Source organism: Cricetulus griseus, chromosome 6 (genome assembly GCF_003668045.3).
Source record: "Cricetulus griseus strain 17A/GY chromosome 6, alternate assembly CriGri-PICRH-1.0, whole genome shotgun sequence".
In the NCBI taxonomy this organism is placed as follows: Eukaryota; Metazoa; Chordata; class Mammalia; order Rodentia; family Cricetidae; genus Cricetulus; species Cricetulus griseus.
Window position 1 is genome coordinate 32,653,556 of NC_048599.1, and position 21,750 is coordinate 32,675,305.

A 21,750-nucleotide genomic window follows, 5' to 3' on the forward strand; every position below is an offset into this window, starting at 1 on the left:
TTTTTAACATTAAACTTTCTCTCAGTATTTTAACCAGTTTTAGTTTTAATTAGTCCACTTTTGCAGCTCCCCACATTATGAAGAGACAGTGGTTTGAAAGTTCCACTCTGAGGGTCATGGTAAATATTCTGTAAGGCTGCCAGTGGCTGCCTCTCTATTGACAGCTGTTCTTAGGTCATTCATAGGCTGTTTGTGGACCAATCCTGGGCCAGTTGGGTCTCTTCTGGTGGCTGGACATCTTTAAATATAAGAAAGTGAGGTTTCAAGCTGTGACCTCTTTGGCATGACTGACATAGGAGCCTGCAGCTTCCCCTTAGGAGCCTGGGTGGTCACCTGCTGCCTGAACATCAGGCATTTGGGGGCTTCTTCCTTCTTTGCCTTGTTATTGAGAGATGTGTGGTTTGTTGAGCATCACATGAAACTAGAATATTGGTAATCTCTTGATACTTTTTAGTTTCTGTGATAGCTCTGCAAGGTGAGCACCACAATCTGTTTTACTCCCGAAGAAATCAAGTCCCAGAGAAATCCACTCACAAGTCTAAGGCAATACAGACATGAGTGACAGAGCCAGCATTGAAAGTAGATATGTGTGGCATAAAGGGCATAATTGAACTTCCACTTGTGCAGTTAGGCTGTCTCCTAAAGCAGAGCTTGCATCCCGCCCTTCTTGGTTCCTGTGCAGAAACAGTAGACATAATTAGCACTGTTACTATCAAATTTGCAGAACCAGTGAGTCTCTGCCAGGCACTGTGCCGAGGACATTGTGGAAGTTCTCAGTGGCAAGGGAAGTGTTCCCATTTTACTAGAGAAGAAGGGAACTGATAGCAGGAGATAGAAGGAGCTTATTCAGGCTCTAAGAGGATTCAGCTGAATTTGAACTGAAACTCTGAACCATCTTTCCAGTCCCTTCATCCAATTCATGAAGCTGTCATAGAAACAAGGCTTACAGAAGATTCTGAGCAGTTTTCTTTAGACCAGTGGCACCCTGTTTGCCCTTTGTGTATTGTCCTCTTTGGCCCATGGGATGATTGACCTACAGTGTTCTTCATCCTTGGAATGGGACACTATGGTCTGGTCCCTGCCTGACCAAACTCAATACCTCTTGTTCCCCACATGTGTCCTCTACTCCCCATCACCTTATCCCCTAGCCCCCCTGTAAAGATACCTGGTTGTATCTTAGAAACTGGGCAGGTACCTACACTGAACCCCTGAAGAAGAATGTAAGAATTTGTAAACAATGATGCCACATGGCACAGTTTCCTCTGGCCTGGCCTTTCCCATCATATTTAATACTGAGAACTATCTCAGGAGGTGAAGTGACACTGCTACCTCTACATAACAGATGAGGGAAATGGACTGACTGAGATCCTTAACAGGTCCAACCTGTTAAGGATGCTTTGGCCTCATGCCTAGGGTTTTCTATAACTTCAATGTGCAGGATTCTGACTTCCAAATCACAGAGGGAAAAATACTGGATATAAGTTGTTGATTTGTATGGGTCTCAACTCATTTTTCAATACCCCTTTTTCTCAATTCTAAGATTTTTTTCAGTTTTTTTTCTTTTCTGAAATCTAAACATACACATTTAAATTAGTTCCCTAGCTCTATCCTTTACTTGAGAACACTGCTAATAATTTGATCGTATCTTAGACATGTATAACTTCCTATATAGTACAGAACAGAGATAGAAATTGATAATAGCTTGGGGCTGGAAAGATGGCTCATTGGTTAAGACCACTGGCTGTTCTTCCAGAGAACCCAGGTTCAGTTCCAGGACCCATTTTGAAACTATCTGTAACCCTGGTTCCTGGGGATTTGCTACCTTATTCTGGCCTCCAAGGACACCAGGCGTGCACTTGGTGCAGGTATACATGCAGGCAAAACACCCATACATATTAAAAAATAATTTATTTATTTTAGAGAGATTGATAATAGCAGAGGAATAGAATCACAGATAACAGATTTTCTTCTTTGAATGTTTATGGATTCTCAAAACCTGCAATTTTTCTGTAATTATGAGGGAAAACATAAGGTACCAGAAAAAAAATACAATTATATGTATTGTGCCTTTGCCCTGTCAGAGTGTCCATCATAGTGCCAGATTGTTCCACTGTCTGTGCATAGATCTGACCACTCTGGCCTACAAGACAGACACCAGCCTTCTCCTGTTCCTAGAAAGCACAGGCTATACTCAACTGTACTCTTATGCTTTCAGCTCTCTGGCCTTTGATTCTGTGTTGGCATATTATCAGCCTTTCACAGTGTTAAGTGAGTGAGTGATTTTTTTTTATCCCTACCTTCCTTTACATCTCTTACTATGTATGCTTACTGCTACCCCATTGGTAGTCCCCCTCTCAGAATCCTTAGCTGCCTCAACCTGTGCTTCTATGGCACACACATATTGCTGCTCACCTAGAGGAAAACCCAATTCTCTATCTGTATCCTTCCAGATACAGCTCAGCCCACCATCCTACCACTTTCTCTCTGTCCCATCTCTCCTCATTCTCCCCTAAGGCCCTTTGTCTTGTCTCCCATAGCTCTTGTCATTTTCCCCACGTCTGTTTCCAGCTTCTTGAGAGCCTTGTTAGCTCCCATTCATTCTTCCACCTCCCCTTGAACATGTTGTGTACACCCCACTGTTAGCCCTGCCAACAGTGATAACGATGTAAGAAAATAGTAAAATACTTTGCAATCTCCTGTAATACTGTGGAGGAAATGAAACAGGAAGGGATAAAACTGAAGAATAGGGAGGTATGGATTGCTTCATGGAGATGGTGAAATTTTGTGTGAGGATCTGAACAGAATAGTAGTGCTAGGTACATTAGACCTGAGAACTAAAAATCTGAAGCAAAGACAGGAGCAAGTACAAAGGCCCTAGGAGAGAAACACCCAGGGTGCTTGATGGGTGGAGGCCAGTGGCAGTCAGGTCATCTGGAGTTTAGATGAGGGAGGAAGGCTGTGAAGAGTCCCTGAATGCTCATGTGATTTAAATTAAGCAGTACAGGCCACTAGCAAGCCATGTGCTATCAATAATAAGGTGTGGCTAGCAGTGTAGCCTCTAGGTTCTGGCCAAGGCTGGAAGCACAGGGTGTCCTCGTCTCATTCAAAGGCTTTGCACAATTACCTCTTTGACATCCACCTCACAAAATAAACAGATAGATAGATAGACAGACAGACAGACAGACAGACAGACAGACAGACAGACAGAGTGTTCAGGAGACTTGGGTCTTAAGGCAGTGTCTTAGTTACTTTTCCATTTTTATAAAGAGACACCATACTGAAAGCACCTTATAGAAAAAAAGGTTTATTGGGGCTTAAAGGTTCAGAGGGTTAGAGTTCATGACCATCATGGCAGGGAGCATTATGGTGGGCAGGCATGCCCCTGGTGCAGTAGCTGGGTGCTCACACCTTGAGACAGCAACCATGAGGTAGAGGAAGATCTAACTGGGAGTGTCATGGGGTTTTGAAACTTCACCCCCAGTGACGTACATCTTCCAAGAAGGACACACTTCCTAATCCCTCCAAAATAGTCCAACTACTGGGGACCAAGTATTCAAACATACAATCCTGTGAAGGCCATTCTCATTTATACTGCCATATTCCACTCCCTGGCCCCCATATGCTTGTAACCATATCATAATGCAAACTGCATTCAATCCAACTTCAAAAGTCCCCATGGTCTTTCACGGTCTCAGTACAGTTTAAAAGGTTAAAGTTCAAAAAATCTCTTCTGAGATTCAAGGCAATCTCTTAACTGTAACCCTTTTGTAAATTATAAAAACAAATGTAATACTTCCAACATACAGTGGCACAGAATATGCATTTACTATTCTAAAGGGGGGCAAATCAGGGCATAGTGAGGAAATAACAGAATACTGAAACCCAGCAGGGCAAACTCCAAATCCTGTAACTCTATGTCTGATGTCAAGGTATTAAATGGCTCTGCCCTTCCAATTTTGCTGACTGAAGCATATATTAGCCTATGAGGGGACATGCTCATTTAAGCTGCCACAGACAACTTTGGGAAATACATCCAGAATCATTGAACATACCCATGTCCTTAAAGTCTGCTTTTATAAATTTCTTAATATGTTACCTGTGTGTTATTTTATTTCCTCAGTTAGGAAGTCATTTGTTTAATCCCTGTGTCTCTGTGTGTGAAATGAAGATAGCATCTTCCTTACAGAACTGTCAATGACAATTTGTCAATGACAGAATGAGTTACGTTTGTGCAGAAGGTTCAGCACACAGAGGACACTCAATTATATACTCTAGTTTAATTTCCTTAAGTTGACAATAGGATGATTTATATTAGCTGAATACAGAATTTTAAACTTAGGCTTTTAATTTCTAGGCAGATAATGGCCACCTTTTTCTACAGATATATATATAAATCAATGTAGGTAATTCCAAACAATCAGCAATGTAGAATGATGGAGTAGTCATGTGCAAATGATGTTAATTGGACATAGTTTTCACCTATTGCACATGAGATATATGTATAGAACTGGGAAGAGCAAACAGCCCTGTTCTTCCTCCAGAATATACACCTGCTGAGCTGCTCTGTTTACTTGGGGGTTTTGGTTCCTTTTGTAGTTTCCTAACAAGATCGTGGCTCAGGTAGCCTGTGATGTTCTTCAGCTGCTGGTTTCCTACTGGGAAAAGCTTCAGATGTTTGAAACTGCTCTACCGCGAAAAATGGCAGAAGTAAGTTCCTTTATCTACAATGCTAAAGCATTCACATTCCCTTCTTACTAATGTATTTGATATCTAATTAACTGTAGATCCTCAAATAATTGTTAGAGAAGCAACTATTAAACTGCCATGTGAGCCCTGTTTTCAGGCAGTGTTGGCTGGCTCTTCTCAGCTGCAATTCTGTGCAAAGAAGCCTGCAGTGTTCCAGGGCAGAGGCTGATGCTTGGAGAGTTTGAAAGGCAGACACAACCACAACAAAGAGACCTTTTGTAGGTTGGGCTTTATTCACTGAGAGTAATTTGGATGGTGCCAACAAGGAGTAGGCAGCTGGTTTAATGCCTTCCTTGCAGGGTGGGGGCCTGGCTGTTGTGTAAAGCAGTTGTTCCCAGACTAAAGCCCTGGGCCACGCTTGCTGCTGTGGCATGGTTACTCAGCAGTAATGAGATCAGTGCAGTATTAACCTCTGAGAGGGATGTGGCCAGGAGAGGAGGCAGGAGGAACAGGAAGTACTCAACCACAGCTTCTCAGAGGTCTGCTACAGCCAAGGGGTCTTTGCTCAGAACGGAGCAGGAACTAACTCATAGGTACCTACACACCTGTGCTTGGCAGTTTTTATAACCAAACTTCTTCAAGCAAGCCCTGTTCCTTACCCATCTAGTGGAGCCTCTGAGAAAATTTGATTTGTCCCCATGACAGATGGCAAGGAGAGAGAAGAAGTGATACAGATTCATTTCTTCCCAGCCCTAGACAGACTTCATTGGTTGAGATCACTTTGTTCTCTCAGAATCACATCAAGAGTCACAAGTGGTTTTTGACCTGAAGTGACCTAGAGTGAAATAGACCTTTTACTCTGCTTCATAATGTAAAGTTGGGTTTAGTGTCACCCTGTAATTATCCAGACAGGATACCTGTGAGAATGAATGGCATGCTGTGATGTGGGAGCAGGAGGTGGAAACCAATGCTAATTTGTAATAGCAAATTATTTTCATAATTATTTTTGAAAACTTTTTTTTCACTTTACTAATAATAATATTAGTAGATATTTAGTAGACTAATTAGTAGACTAATAGTAGATATTATGTGACTATAGAAAGAACTATTCCTTGCCATGAGGTCTCAGTCTCCCACTAAAGACATAGAAACCATTACATGATCGTTATTTTCAAATCTCCTACCACTGGCCCTCAGTGTTCTATCATCATCCAGTGAGTAGGTCCCAAGCTGTTTAGTTGCAAGGTCAATTTGGGATCCTTAGCATATGGCTTCCAAACTATCATGGTCTACTTGACTGGGTTTTATCTTTTATGCAGATCCTTGTGGCCACAATTGCATTTCTTTTACCAAGTGCAGAGTACTCCTCAGTGGAAACAGATAAAAAGGTAAGTGACATGTTCGGTAACTTTCCCCACAGTAATTTTTAAGTGTAAGACAGAATGGTAACTAACATTACTGATGATGGTATCATTTATTACATCCTTATATGGTGGCTTTAACATTCTTTCCTATGAAAGCCATTTTTGTTTACATACTAACCCTGCATTTGCATGTCTATTGAATATTGAGCAGGGACAATTCTGTTTATTTTTACATGCAGTTGGTCCAAAGGGCCGTAGAGTGAAATTCTGGTTATGTTTCTTCTTCTAGTTTATTGTGTCCTTGCTCCTCTGCCTCTTGGACTGGTGCATGGCACTGCCTGTGAATGCCCTTCTCCACCCTGTGTCCACAGCAGTCCTGGAGGAGCTGCACCCACCCCGGGCTCCCTTGCTGGATTATATCTACAGGGTGAGTCTCCTCTAAGCCTTGGGCATTGACAGCGGACCTACAGGTTAAAAATTACCAAAATGTTGTATATGTTGTACATTTATGTATTTGTGCCTTCTGAAAAGGACCTGTGGAAGGTTAAGTATTTGGAAAGAAATGAATAATTAATGAACAAGCAGAACACATACAGTTGTAGAAAGCAAGTAGTTGCCAAGGTGAAGATATATACATTTCCACATGACTGTCATCTTTAAACAACTGCTGTTTGATCAGAATGACCCCAGTCTTCATGGCACATGATCTCTGTCTACTTAATTTCAAAATGGACTGTTTATATGTAGGAGGGTCTGCAGCATCCAAAGATCTGTTTGTAGGAAAGTAAGAAAAAAAATAATGCTTCTGGTACTTTATTTGCCTTAAAGAAACCTCAAGAGGAAGGTGTGGTGGTACATGCTTATAATCCCAGCACTTGGAAGCAACGGGCAAAAGGATTGCCTTGAGTTCAAGGCTGCCTAGGTTATATAATGAAATCCTTTCTCAAGACCAGAACCAAATCAAAACTAAAAGAACATGAAAGGAAAAAAATCCTTAGGATAGGAGTTAAGAAATCTCACTTTGTGAGAAGTGAGAGACTTTAAAATCTGTTTTCAGTTTACTTTTATTTAATTATGTTTTCAAAATCATATTAAATTATTTCATATAATTCTTCGGTTCATGCGTTGTACTTATTTAGACTCAGGTTGTGGTCACCCTGCCCTCAACCATGAGGGCTTTCCCACAGCTGTCTTTCATCTCCTGGGCTGGTTCCTTCCACCTGTGTTACTTTTGGAGAGTGACGGACTGAGGTGTGTGCAATCACACAAGAACATAAACCTTTTCACTTGGGCTCCGTTTGGCCTGAGAATGTAGGTATTGTTACTGACTTGCTTATAGCAAAAAGATATTTAAGATTGGAAACAACCCCATACTTTGACATGTTCCTAAGTAGGAGTCCTGTCTCAAAAGTACTGTGGAGACTGGACAGTTTGTCAGGGGTCAGGAGGTGTTGGCATACCATTCCTGTCTGTTCTCCTCAGGTTCTGCACTGCTGTGTCTGTGGCTCAAGCACATACACACAGCAAAGTCACTACACTCTAACCTTGGCTGACTTGTCATCCACGGATTATGACCCCTTCCTGCCTCTGGCAAATGTGAGAAACTCAGAGCCGGTCCAGTACCATTCATCAGCAGACCTGGGGAATCTACTGACTGTGGAAGAGGGTGCGTATGTCTATAAATATACAATCTTATGGGCAGGAAGAGGTAAGATTGTAGTCTTGTCCATGCTTGTTTTGAATCTACTTGTTGAAGTCCCAGTTTATAGGGTCTCTGAGGGCAAATTGCCTTCCCTGTTACTTCCTCTTTATTCCTGTTATTTTTTCCTCCTCTCTTCTTTTTCCCATCTTAAATTATTCACATGGTTTTGTATTACAGAAAATCTCTTGCCTCATACCCATAGAATGCAAAAAAAAAAGGGGGGGCTCCTTTTTCAATCTTCAAGAAGTTTTACATTTGGTGGGAGAGATAGGACAATACTGGGCTGGTAGCATCCTCAGAACTTCCCATAGGGAATAATTAAGCTAGACACAGCAAGGAGGGTAGGCTTTAAAGGAGCTCATGGAGTATTCACCTCATGAAGAAAGCTGGGAGCTTACTTGCCCCCACTTGGGATGTGTTCCTGTGGCAGACAAGTCTGTGGAGATTGTTAGGACTTGGCTACTGTATTTCCTCCTCTGCCACTGATATAAATGAAAAGCACCCAATCTAAGCCTTGGAATATGAGTCTGAAAAGTGAACAGGTCACTATAAGTGTGGCAGATTTTCATGAAACTAAGCACATATAAATGTATAAAACTGGTGCATACCAATTTATTAGTGGGCTATGTTAATGTCCATTTTCTGGTTGTGGTATTGAACTGTATATCTAAGATGTTACCCCTGAGATGAAGGGTAGTTAAAAATCTCTTTTATTCCCTATTACTGTATATGAATCTTCAACTGACCCAATTAACAGTTTGCAAATGTGGCTACAGAGTAGTACATCATCATCCAGGGATATTGCATGAAGCTTTTCAGTTTGCAAGCTAGGGCCAAGAATGGAATTCATGACATCCTTAAGAGAAAAGCAATGAGGGGCTATCACCAAGTAAAGTCAGGGTTGTGGAAAAGGACCAACATAGAGTCATTAGAGGTCATTCCTAGACACCAAGGTCAGAGTAGGTGGTGCAGAAGCAGTTAGCAGTACTGGGTGCTTCAAGAAGCCCAGGGAGGCTGAGAGCAGAAAAGGGACTGTGTTTGCAAGGAAGTGTTTAGACATGGACTTTACCAGAATACTTAGTCCAGATTAGCTAGATAGCATGAGTTGGTGACCACTCAAACCTGTGACAGACCCCTCTCATGGGCTTTTGGTGAAGAGGGAAGAGACACAGCAGGCTATGATCAGGTGGGAGTGTAGAGTACATGGTGCACCCTAAAATAAGTTCACCCCCATTGTGTTGACCTACTTAGGGCATTACCTATTCTGGATACAATTGCTACTTTTAAATAAAATTACAATCAAGATACATAGTCAGGCCATCTGTGAGCTCATGTGCTCAGATTGATCATTGTTAATAACTACTTAAGTAGAAGGAGGTGGGGGAGAGGCTTCAAGAGGTGAGGGGTAAAGCTTTGTACTTCCTCTAGGAATTTAGGAACAAGATAATACTTGGGATCTTCTCCTTTTTAATAGTTTGTAGAAGCCCTGAGCTGGTTTGTCATTAGTTGAGTCCAAATCGTCTCTGGTTCTCAGGGAACATATAGGGAGTTGACTTAGCTGAAATGTGCCAGCAGGAGAGGTCAGTGGTTCACAAATGCTCCTTTTCCTGACTCCACTACCAGACCCACTTGGGATTTTATTAGAAGTGTCAACGTGTCATAGTTTGTTATGAATCCAAGTTATTCTCCCATTGTAGAATTCAAGTATTCACAAAATATCAAAAGTACAACCCTCTGCGAGCAAAAGTAGAGGGAAGTTGGTTTTTCAACTGATATTTTCTGCCATGACCTTTTGTCATATTGTACTTTTATCGTTAGTTTTATGCCTGCCCTGCTGTCATGACAACAGCGTGTTTCACATTATGAACTGTGAACTCCCAGCTGGTTTCATGTGGCTCTCTGGAGTACTAACATTTCTTAGCTGGAGCATTAGATTTCTTAGTTGTGTAGAAATCTTACATATTTCTCTTAGGTTGTGGGAAAAAGTTTAAGTTTAGGAAGAGATGTAAATGACCATTTGTATGACATTTTATTTTCCATTATTGGGTATAGATTTTATGTATATTGAAAACATTGGTAAGAAATCCAAGAAAATTCAAGGTGATCTTGTCCTCATTCATTGCTCAGAATTCCCCAAATTTCAGAGATTTGTTTCTTTCTAGGATTTTTTATACAGCACAAAACAATATGTTATATGTAAGCTGGTTGGGTAGTATCTAAAGCTAAAGGTATGATATTTGTTTGTTTATATATATATTTGTATATATTATAATATATGTGTATATATTATAAATATATGTTATATATTTACAGAGATTTATGTGTTAATATTTGATTGTTTATATTGTGATTTTTGTTTTGTTTTGTTTTGTTTTTCAAGACAGGGTTTCTCTGTGTAGCTTGGGAGCCTGTCCTGGCACTCGCTCTAGAGACCAGGCTAGCCTCGAACTCACAGAGATCCACCTGCCTCTGCCTCTGCCTCCCGAGTGCTGGGATTAAAGGCATGTGCCACCAAACATCCAACTATATTGTGATTTTAAAAGCCAGTTTTTTCCTAATACTCTTAGCTCAAATTATAAACCTTAATTTAAATAGTTAGACCTTTCTCATAAAATTTTAAGTTTCATTTTTACTTGTTATCAAATTGATGCATCAGGCTTTATAAATTTGGCAGATGAAATTTCCTCAACTACTCTCAGCCTGAAGTACTCATTTCACTTTCTAGTTACAGCGTTAGTGTATCTGCCTTTCCATTTTACCCCATTCTGTAAAGCCCTGCTACTTGGGCTGTGGTCAAGGTCTTTGTATGTATATAAGTTAAAATTTTATAAATCAGTTGCTCTTGAATACTAAATCATCAAGTACAAATTTAGTTAAGTTCTTCTAAGTACCTCCTTGATTTATTAATATGACAAATTCTCTTAAATATTTTAAGTGTCCTAATAACAAAACATAAATTGTCACAATGATTATTAAACAAGCTGCTTCCAATCTTTAAACATGGCCCTGAGGTTTATTAATGTCCTTCTTAAGTTTTCCTTCATGCAACAGAGGGGTGCCACAGTAACCTCCCTGGCCAACTTTCTGGCCCCAACTGCCCCTCCAGCCTTGTTTTTACCTTCTTCTGAGCCCCCAAACTTTTATCTGTCTTACATAGGATGCTTCTCTTTGGCTTATTCCTTTATCTGCAGACATTTAAAGTCTCTTTCAGAGTGACAGCTTCATGTAAGTTGGTTCTTTTAGCAGTCTGTTTCAACTATCTTCTTAGATTTAAATAGAATTAGTGTCAAAATGAAAAAAAACAATTTTACAATTAAAAAATCAAACATTCCACTGAGTGTAATATTTAATCATCTTTAATCCCAGCAGAGGAAAGTGGATCTCTGTGAGTTCCAGGCCAACCTGGTATGCATAATGAGTTCTAGGACAACCAGTGCTACATAGTGACACCCTGTCTCCCAAACCAAAACAAAACAAAACAAAAATCAAAATGAAACATTGAAACTACTGACAGAAATCTTGTGGTGGCCCCAGTGTCTCCTCACATTTTCTTCCTGCTCTTCACAGAAAAGAAGAGAAGAAGTGTGGAATTGATCCCCCTCACTGCACGAATGGTGATGGCCCACCTAGTGAACCACCTAGGCCACTATCCACTGAGTGGGGGCCCGGCCGTGCTGCACAGCCTGGTCAGTGAGAACCACGACAATGCCCATGTGGAAGGTGCTGAGCTGTCCTCGGAAGTGTTCAGGAGCCCAAACCTGCAGCTCTTTGTATTTAATGATAGTACCCTCATCTCCTACCTTCAGACACCTGCAGAAGGACCAGATGGAGGGACTTCAGGGGGTTCCCTCTCAGATGTGAGAGTCATTGTGAGGGATATCTCAGGGAAGTACTCTTGGGATGGCAAGGTTTTATATGGACCTCTGGAAGGCCGCTTGACACCCAGTGGAAGGAATCCCTCTTTTCAGATTTCTGGCTGGCATCAACACATGTGTGGACCTCAGAAAGATTTGTCTCACAGTGAAGAGGGAGATGATGCGCTTGACAAATTACTTGAAAGCATTGGCCATACAAGCCCTGAATGCCTTTTACCATCACAACTAAATCTAAACGAGCCTTCCCCACCCCCGTGTGGGATGAACTGTGACCAAGAGAAGGAAATCATTGAGGTCATTCTGCGTCAGAGCATACAGGAAGATGAGTATGTCCAGAGGTGTAACTCTAATTCTGCAGTGAAGGTCACCAGCCAAGGGCAGCCCTCGCCAGTGGAACCCCGAGGACCCTTTTATTTCTGCAGGTTGTTGCTTGATGACCTGGGAATGAATTCCTGGGACAGAAGGTAACAGTGCTCTGAATGTTTTATCATTATTATTATTATTATTTGTGAGGGTTCTTCTTATTATCAATTTGAGGTTAAAGAATAAGAAATAGAGGGTTTTTTTTTTCCAGATTTCAATGTTTACAGATTATTTTTAGCTACCGGATTAAAGCTAGAAATAAAACCAAATGTGTTATACTGGTATACAGATTGAATTCCAAATCATTGTCACTCCTTTAAAGTACAGGAAGCATAGCTTTCCTTCAGGGATATTGGAGCGCATTTTGAAGACTTCTAAATTTGTTACTTGTCTTTTGCTATGATAAAACACTATGAGCAAGGCAACCCATAGAAGAAAGAGTTTAATTTGGGTGTATGGTTCCAGATGCTTAGGGCTCATAGTGGCAGGAACAGCAGGTAGCAGACATAACAGCTGAGAACTCACATATCTAATTGGTAACAGGAAGCAGAGAGAGTGCACTGGAAATGTCACGTGACTTTTGAAATCTTAAGTCCTGTCCCCAGTGATACACTCCTTCCAGCAAGGCTACACCTTCTAAACTTACCTAAACAAGACCATCAACTGGGGGACAAGTATTCAAATGCCCAAGAATATGGGGGGCATCTCATTCAAACAACTACAATACCTATCACAGTTTTTCAGTGGAGGAGATAGTAGGTGGATAGATGATGGCTGTCTTAGTTAGGGTTACTATTCTGTGAACAGAGACCATGGCCAAGGTAACTCTTAAAAAGGAAAGCATTTAATTGGGGCTGGCTTACAGGTTCAGAGGTTTTAGTCCATTGGTCTTATGATGGGAAGCATGGTGGCATACAGACAGACATGATGCTGGCGAGGTAGCTGAGAGTCCTACATCTGGATCCTCAGGCAGCAGGAAGGGAGAGACACTGGGCCTGGCTTGAGCTTGTGAAACCCCAAAGCCCACCCCAGTGACACACTTGCTCCTACATGGCTACACCTACCCCAACAAGAAGACATCTCTTCATAGTGCCATTCCCTAAGAGCCTATGGGGGCCATTTCTATTCAAACTACCATAATGGCTATGTTTGTTATTGGATTAGAAAGTAGAAGAGTTATTCTGTGGTCACATGGATTTATTCTACCATCCTTTTTTCTTTGTAGGAAGAATTTTCATTTGTTGAAGAAAAATTCAAAATTGTTGAGAGAGCTAAAGAATCTGGACTCACGTCAGTGGTATGTAAAAGTATACTGAAATATTTTTCCTTGTCTATCCTTATGAGCTCATGGTGTAAAATACAGCTTCAGGAAAGAAGGTACCTATAGTGACACCAAAGTATTTCTGTAGCCCAGAATCTGCTGATATTGGCCTTGACTGAACATTTGGTGTTTTGTTTTGTTTTTGAGACACTGATTCTTTTAAGTTGCCCAGGCTGGCCTTCAACATACTCTGTAGCCCAGGTAGGCCTTGAACATGTATATAATCTTCCTGCTTCAGCCTCCAAGTAGCTGGGATCATAGGCTTTCTTTAATTTAAAAGCAAAAACCAAAACCAAGAAAAAAAAAAAACTCCCATATCTTGTTCTCTTTTAATTTCATGGCCTCTTTTTCATTAATTGTTGTGGTGTGTGTGTGTGTTCTTCAATCAGGTTCTCACTATATTTTATTTACTATTTATGAATGTGTGTGTATACATACGTATATGCATGCAACCTACTGAGTCTGTTTCATGTTGTTTATATGTGCTTTGTTTAAGGGTGCCTGCTTTGGAGTGGTTTCTACAGTGGTTGCATTGTATATACCCATCAGCAATGAATAAAACACCCCACCCTGACATTCTGCCTTGAATTTATTCTCTTGATGATAGCCATTCTGACTGAGATAAGATAGAATCTTAAGGCAGGTTTAATTGACATTTCTGTATAGCTAAAGATGTTGGATACTTTTCTGTTATTTAGAGGCCACTTGTATTTCTTCTTTAAGAACTATCCTGTTCATGAAACTATTTGTTGATTTGGGGTTTGCTGTTTAATTTAGTAGTTCTTTATATATCTTATACATTAGGCCCAGTCTGACTTTAGTTATAAAAGTTTTTTTATTTTTTCTCATTCTGTAGCTCTCTTCAGGATAGTGATTTTTTTTCCTTGCTGTGCAAAGCCTTGTGATTTTTGTATAATCCCATTTGCTAGTTATTAGAATTATTTCCTCTGCTGTTAGAAAATCCTTGTCTATTCTTTTGTCTGGAGTATTTTCCCTGTTTTTCTCTGGCAACATCAATCTAAAATGTAGTCTTTAGTCCATCTTGAATTGATTTTTATATAGGATGAGAGATGGGGCTCTAATCTCATTCTTCTACATGTTAAACAGGCTGGTTTTCTCCCTTGTGTATGTTTGGCACTGTTGCCAAAAATTAAATGGTTGCAACTAAATGGTTTTATATTGGGTTCTTGGGGTGGAAAGATGGCTCAGCCGTTAAAGGTAGGCTCACAACCAAAAATATTTTGGGTTCTCATCCATTGGCCTTCATGTTTTTGTGTCAGCACTATGCTATTTTCTAAGCAGTCATTTTCACTATCATTTGTGTTCAGGTGGATTTCTTGTGGTTTTATTCTTTATTGTTAAGTAAATGCTTGGCTCATGTCACTATTATTTGCATATCAGGTTTATAACTGTGTTATTTTGTTGGTGGTTTGACTTCTTGAACCTAGGAATAACAACAACAACTATTAAACTCCATCTGGAATTGAAAAAGCATATGCATGCACACTTGTGCACAAAAATAGACACACACACACACACACACCTTTAAGAGAACTTAATGAAAAAATATCTTTTTCAATCTAGGGGCCTTAATTAGGTTCATTTTCTCTGCCAGTTAAAGAATTAAAAGTCGGGGAAAATCTGAAGCTCAAATGTGTCAACAGAGAAATCTCATGCATCACAGACAGAATCAGCAGTTGAAGAAAGAGCATTATTGGGGGTGAGGAAACACACATATGCAGCAGTCAGACAGAGAAAAAGACCCTCTACAAAGCAGGGGGTGTACTTTAGACACTGAAAATCCAGTATCTTCTTGAGGTCTTGGAGTTTTAAAGACTCTAAGAATTTTCTTCCCTACTTTAGGGTTGGTCAGTTTGAAGACAGATAGGAAGGTTGATTGGTCCACAACTGTTGTGGACCTTGAACTTGTTGAGCCAGTCCATCAGTAGTGGGCCTGGTGGGAGGCAGCTGCCAGGCTTTTGTCTCAGGAGGCTGAGGAAGAGGCTGACCATCTTGGAAATTCACTAACTTTATTATCTGCTTCTCCCTCCTCCTCTCTCTTCTTCCCCTCTGCCTATCAGCAAGTCTGTCTACCTCCTGGTCTCTCCAAGGATTCAGCAGATAAAATCATATAAGCTTACTTATAGCTATATATCCTTTTACTCCAGAAGAATTTAGAATTAAGATACATTAATTTATATGGACTAATATGTAGGAATCAAGAGTTTTGTTTTGTTTCCTACCTTCCCATGTATCTTTCTCGACATTCCTGGCTTCTTAGAGCCACACACATGTTAAAGCATGTACTTGTTTTGTATGTTTTCTGAGTGTTGGGAATGTGCCAGAGTGGCTGTAGTGAGCCTGACTCCGCCAGCAGCAGTGATGTGAAGCCCTTTCCGCCTGGTAACCATACTGCTCGGCAGAGTGTTAAGCATTTTAGTATTGAGAAATAAGATTATACAAGTTTAAAGGATTCATTTGTGGTTGTAATTGAAGAAAGAAACCATCCTTAGGGCAGATCCTGGGACTTCATTGGTATTTTAAATGTTTTCATTTCTTGATTCAAGTAAAGCTTAATTTGAATTTCAAAAATGTTTGAAAAATGCTTTAGACCCTGCCGTTTTTCTGTTCAGTCTTTCTCTCCTTGCTCTCTCCAGGACAGAGACTGGGCCCTCTGAAAATTTCATGAGGGATTTCTGAAGGGCTCAGGCACTTGTTTCACCCACTCTTGTCCTTCAATGTTAAACAAACAATCATTTGGACCCCAAACCCAGCTTTTCCAGCATATGTTGAATTATTCCCTGCTTCTCCAGTGTTAAGTGAATGCACTGGTATCTTGTAATTGTAGCCAATTTGTTGAATGTTAATGCACTTTAGTTGCATGAGGTGCAATTGAATTAGCTCCCCGGGGTGCTGTTGCAGTAAAATATGGTTTTGGGTAGCTGATTGGCAATCTTCTGCCCTTTGATTAACCTTCACTTAAAATCCTGACTCTTGGACTTACATCGTCATGGCCTCTAAATGCCCATCAATTTATTTCATGAGAAAGGGTATTTTTTAAGATTATCTTTTAAAAACCTGAATTAAGTCTGGTGGCTCTTTACCTGTAAGAAATCTAGCCTGTGCCATAGATTGGTCTGATACCAAACAAGAACACACCTTGTCTCTCAACTTCCAGGACATTTCTATTTATTTCTGGTATCAATTTATATCACTATTTTAGGGGAACGGTGCCATCTTCACATGTTTTGAGGACAAAATAGTCTTGCAGCTAGGGTCTTCATACTGTGTGTGATTGCTGGACATACAAATCACTAGGGACTTTCTTGCCACTGTGTGGGAAAGGATATGGTAAAGTCATGCTTTCCTTTGTTGGGTTTTTAAAACCTGACAGCACAAGAAAATGGAACTATTCTAGTCTATTCCTAATAAGAAAGAAAAAAATGATTCTTAACAAGGAAGGCTGTGTTGTTGATTTTATGTATGTGTGTTCCTGAATTACCTGCTCCTTCATGCACTGGTTGTGCAGCTTGTAGATATGAAGTGCTGTTGATGTTGTAATTACCATTTCAAAAGCCTGGTGCTAATAAGGCCAGGCACAGTGTCTGCATCTTAGCAGGCTCTCTGCAGTGCTAATATTTTGGAGGATGTGAAATTTGATGAATGTTTACAACTAAAGGTCATCTTTCCTCACACCCACACCAGTCGGTCCTTCATTTGAGCTTAGCCCTCTGTGCTCCTACACTGAGTAAATGAGAACTCAAGGACCCAGGATGGAAAAATCCCGGGCTTTAAGGATAAAATACTGATGTATTTCAGATAAACCTGAGGTTGTTTTTGTGTTCGTCAAATCTGTAGAAAAGAGAAAATTTGAATGCTAAGGACTTTTAAGTGTGTAGAGAAAGTTTCAGATTGTAACTGCTTTTGTTCTTTTGTTGAAACAACCTTTTAGGTAAAGGTTAGGATGTATGCTATCATCATCTAAGCTGCCAAATTATTACAGCTCCTGTGATAAGCCAATCATGTTGTAGGGGTTCTTTCTTGTTGACCCTTGCCTGTTTTTCAGGGCAGTTAATGGTATGGCAATTTCTAGACTCCATAAGGTCTTTACTACAGAATTTCACAGTCCCTGTAAGATCCATCACTTAAAAAACAGCAGCAACAACAGAACAAGACAAGCAAACAAAAACCCAGTGCCTCTCTTCATTTGCTAAAGTGGTGGAAAACTATGTTGTTTGTTTACATGTTCAGATCGAGAGTTCCTTTTCTTCCTTTATTTTCTGATTCTTCTTCACATATATTTATTCCATGAGAATGATGGGGAGGGGGGAGGGATGAATAGCTAGCTAGTGAATAAGAGAGAATTCTCCTCCTCCTACTGTGATTTATGTAACTTTTTGGTTGAGCTTCAATTAGCCTTGTTTAATAAGTAAAAAAAAATAACCACGAAGAAGGCTGTTTTGAGAATTTGTTAAAATAGGGAGTCCAGATCTAGCAATTTGAATGTCTAATTGTATTATAGTGTTGAGATATTAAACAATTAGACAGTAGAAACATTTCCGTATTGTTGAAGCACTTGATGCTTTTTCCTATGCAGTTTTTCATGATGTAATTCAAATGTGAGAAGGGTGGCACTGCCCCGGAAGTGGAGATCTAATTCTTTTACCATTGAGACTATGATAGAATAAAGCTCATTGACAATGGTGCTGTCGAGTGAGTGGTTCTTGATTAAGCTTCATCTGAACAACAGTTGAGTTTTTTATCTCCAAACTGTCACTGAATTGCTTGGTAGGGTTCCAGTTATTTTGATACTTTACTTCACTGTATCATTTGTAGAAACTAGCAATTACACATTCAGCTATACTGTCATGTATCTGGTCAGTTTAATAGAGACTTAGTTGAGACTTACTATGCAGCAAATATTACACTAGATGTGGAAAGAAAAAAACAAGATGGACAGGTCTCCTTTCTTCAAAGTGCATATCATGTTTACATGATTTAACAGGAAACTGCCACAAATCTATCATGGAGCAAGCAAATAAAGAGTTTATATATATCCAAAAGAACCTTCCCAGAACAACTATCTACTATATTTGATGCCCTCAGAATAGTTAGAACACATCCTTTCACAAAGAAAATACCTAAGTGTTTCCATTTCTCGTAAAGTCTTAGGATGTCTCATCGATCCAGTCTTAAAACTGTTCATACCCTTTCCTCAAAATGTAGATACTTACTTACATGTCTATTTGAAATGCTTTAGAGCAGTGCTTCTCAACCTTTCTAATGCTGCACCCCTTTAATACAGTTTCTCATGTTGTAGTGACCTCCAACCATAAAACTATTTTTGTTGCTACTTCAGAACTGTAATTTTGCTACTGTTTTTAATCAGAATGTAAATGTCCGTATGTGACACCAATGAAAGGGTCATTTGACCCCAAAGGGGTCACGACCCACAGGTTAAGAACCACTGCCTTAGCAGATAATGTTCTTCACCAAGCATGGGAAGAAGCATAGTGGATGATGTGCTCTGATAACTGCTCTTTTCATGTCTCCGGTGTCTGAGGTATGGTCTCCTGCTTCATTAACCTTTATCTCCTTTCAACCACCTCTGCAAAGTAGATGATCCAGCAATAACACTGGCCTTATTGGAGGCTCCCAGAGTGCAAATAAGGTCGTGCAAAACCACCTTAGAATAGTGGCAGACCTCTATTGAGTGCCAGTAGGAGTCAATGCCTACAATAACAGTAAAATAAAACTCTATCTTCTATCTATCTATCTATCTATCTATCTATCTATCTATCTATCTATCTACGTGTATCAATTCTAACTCCTTTAAATTTAAACATTTATAGCCGTGAGACACACAAGATAGCAGTGTTTTACATTGCTGAAGGGCAAGAAGACAAGTGCTCCATCCTAGCCAATGAAAGAGGAAGCCAAGCATATGAAGACTTTGTTGCTGGTCTTGGATGGGAGGTAATTAACTTCATTCATTATGTGGTTGCTGTCTATAACTATTTAAAGCAGATATGAGTTGTGTATGTTCTTAGTTGTATTTTTATATTCAGATGCAGCATGCATAGAGTTCTTAAAGAATGTCTTGACCTTAAAATCTGTTTGCTTCTTTTCAATATTCTATCTATGGACTTAATATCTTTTCATTTACTTTGCATCAGAACTGAGTAGTCACATGGGCTCAGCTAGCCATGGGTGGTAGTCTGAGACAAAAGAAGACAAATCGCCACTGGGGATTTGGGGGGGTGGGAGGGGGGAAGCAATGACTTGATAGTTGAAAACTGAATGAGGACCAGGATAAAGTGAAAAACTCAAAACTGGAATGTGGTTGACTGTCATTGCTGTTCCCTAATGTACAACTCCAGAATGAATAATAAGAAATTGGTTTTCTTTACTGAAAGACAAACTAATGGATATATACACGGAGACACATACCTGGCTCCTGTGAACGTAAATCTAGAGGAAAGCATATCCCTAGAATATGAAAAAAAGTGAGAGTGATCCAAATAGAGATCAAAATAGAGAAAATACTGTTTTTTTTTTTTTTCTTCTTCCTCTTACTTTTGGTTTCTCAGTTGTCTGAGTTATCTGTGTTAGGGAAGCCTTGGCTGAATAAGAACAACTTTTCTTCCAAGAGTCTAGTCTTAGCAAGGGCCTTCTTTGATGGCATTAGGACAGAGTACATCAAGGTCAAGTCCATGCTTTTTCCAGAAAGTCCAAGAGCAACTGTACTTGCAGTGAACCACTGTTGCTAATAAAGTTAGGAAATATATTACTTAACTTACATATCATTTTTTGAACCAGGCCTTCTCAGTCAAGTTCAAAGAAACAACTAGAAGAGGGTTGGGAGTATAGCTCAATCATCAAGAACTTGCCTGGCATACTCAGGACCCCAAGTTCCACCCCTAGAATCAAAGAAAATAAGAGTGGAAATGTGACTGGAACATTCATTCAGGTTTTAGATTGGTTATACTTGGAACAGAAAAATTTTCTATTTCATGTTTGTTAAAATGGACATTTTATTGAAAAAGATAATAGTTTATGGCAAGTTAAAAATTTTGATCTAGTCACTAAGAAGGAAACATCTGTAGACTGATGGCAATGGGGTAAACTCAAGCAGCCTTTTGAAAGGCAGGTTAGTAATGACTGCTAAATTGTGTAACATCTTCCCTTGACTCAACATTTTATAGAAACCCTCTTCTGAATGTTCCTGAAGTTTGAAAAAGCAGGAAATGTCACAGACACATCAGTGAAGACACTGTGTGTGTGTGTGTGTGTGTGTGTGTGTGTGTGTGTGTGTGTGTGTGTGTGTGTGTTTGCACATAGTAGTAGTCCCAGAGTCTAAGAGTAATGGTGTTGGTAATATGGATACGCCAGACACCACAAAGTGTTTTCAATAAGTGAAGAGGTCAAGGTACAGTAGAGATTTGAAAGAGATACTGTAACTCTTATTACATCAGACTGTTGGATTTGTTATTTTTTTGAGTTGATTACTTACTTGTCTAAGTGATAAACTTTATTTTAGGTCTTTATATAGAGAAACAACACAGTACATATTTGTGGTTGTAGACACCTGCTGAAAGTCTTGAGACAAACTCCTCCCCCAGATAAGAGGGATCTGCTATACAAACATATGCAGACATGTACATACCCTAATACATGAGGGGGAGAAGTTAGAGAAATATGCACCAAAAACCAAGGGGAGGGCAGGGGAATTTTTTTTTTTTTTGATGTTTTGGGTTTTGTGTCTATATATGCTCCAGCCCATGCTGGGGATCAAAGCCAGGTCCTTGCATGTGCCAGGCAAGCACTGTACTGCTGGGTCAGTCAGTCCTTAAATTTTGATGGCAGGGCCAGGTGGTGGTGGTGGTGGTGGTGATTCACACCTTTAATCCCAGCACCTGGGAGGCAGAGGCAGGTGGAGCTCTGTGAGTTTGAGGCTAGCCTGGTCTACAGAGTGAGCTCCAGGATAGACTTCAAATCTACACAGAGAAACCCTGTCTCAAAAAAAAAAAAAAAAAAAATCTTTTGGTAGTGGTTTTTATGTAGTAGGGTTGCAGGCCAGTTTCATTTTTAGTATTCTTCATTCCTTTCTTTAAAATTTTAATTTTGTATAACACATTTATTTGTAATCAGAAAGAAATACATTAAAATGAAAACAGTTCATGTTTTTAACTCATATTCCTGCCTAATGAATAGAACAGCTCACTTTTGACCCTCACCTTTTGCTCTGTGACCTTCATCAGGTAGATCTTTCAACCCACTGTGGGTTCATGGGTGGTCTTCAGCGCAATGGCAGCACGGGACAGACAGCCCCTTACTATGCTACCTCTACTGTGGAAGTAATTTTCCACGTTTCCACACGGATGCCATCAGATTCAGATGATTCACTCACCAAAAAGGTAAGGCGGCTCCTCGGAGACA

General features: G+C 40.0%; 1 protein-coding gene across 5 annotated transcripts in view; it reads left to right on the forward strand.

Annotated features, from left to right (window-relative positions):
- Positions 1-21,750, forward strand: part of Ralgapa2 (Ral GTPase activating protein catalytic subunit alpha 2) — a 281,098-nt gene that overhangs the window by 165,736 nt on the left and 93,612 nt on the right. For all 5 annotated transcript variants that reach the window (XM_035446794.1, XM_027421594.2, XM_035446793.1 and 2 more), the window contains 8 exons: positions 4,597-4,707; positions 6,006-6,074; positions 6,340-6,477; positions 7,533-7,716; positions 11,320-12,091; positions 13,216-13,287; positions 19,164-19,287; positions 21,573-21,728. In XM_035446794.1, the coding sequence (XP_035302685.1) occupies positions 4,597-4,707; positions 6,006-6,074; positions 6,340-6,477; positions 7,533-7,716; positions 11,320-12,091; positions 13,216-13,287; positions 19,164-19,287; positions 21,573-21,728 (1,626 nt within the window). The remainder of the gene's footprint in view (positions 1-4,596; positions 4,708-6,005; positions 6,075-6,339; positions 6,478-7,532; positions 7,717-11,319; positions 12,092-13,215; positions 13,288-19,163; positions 19,288-21,572; positions 21,729-21,750) is intronic.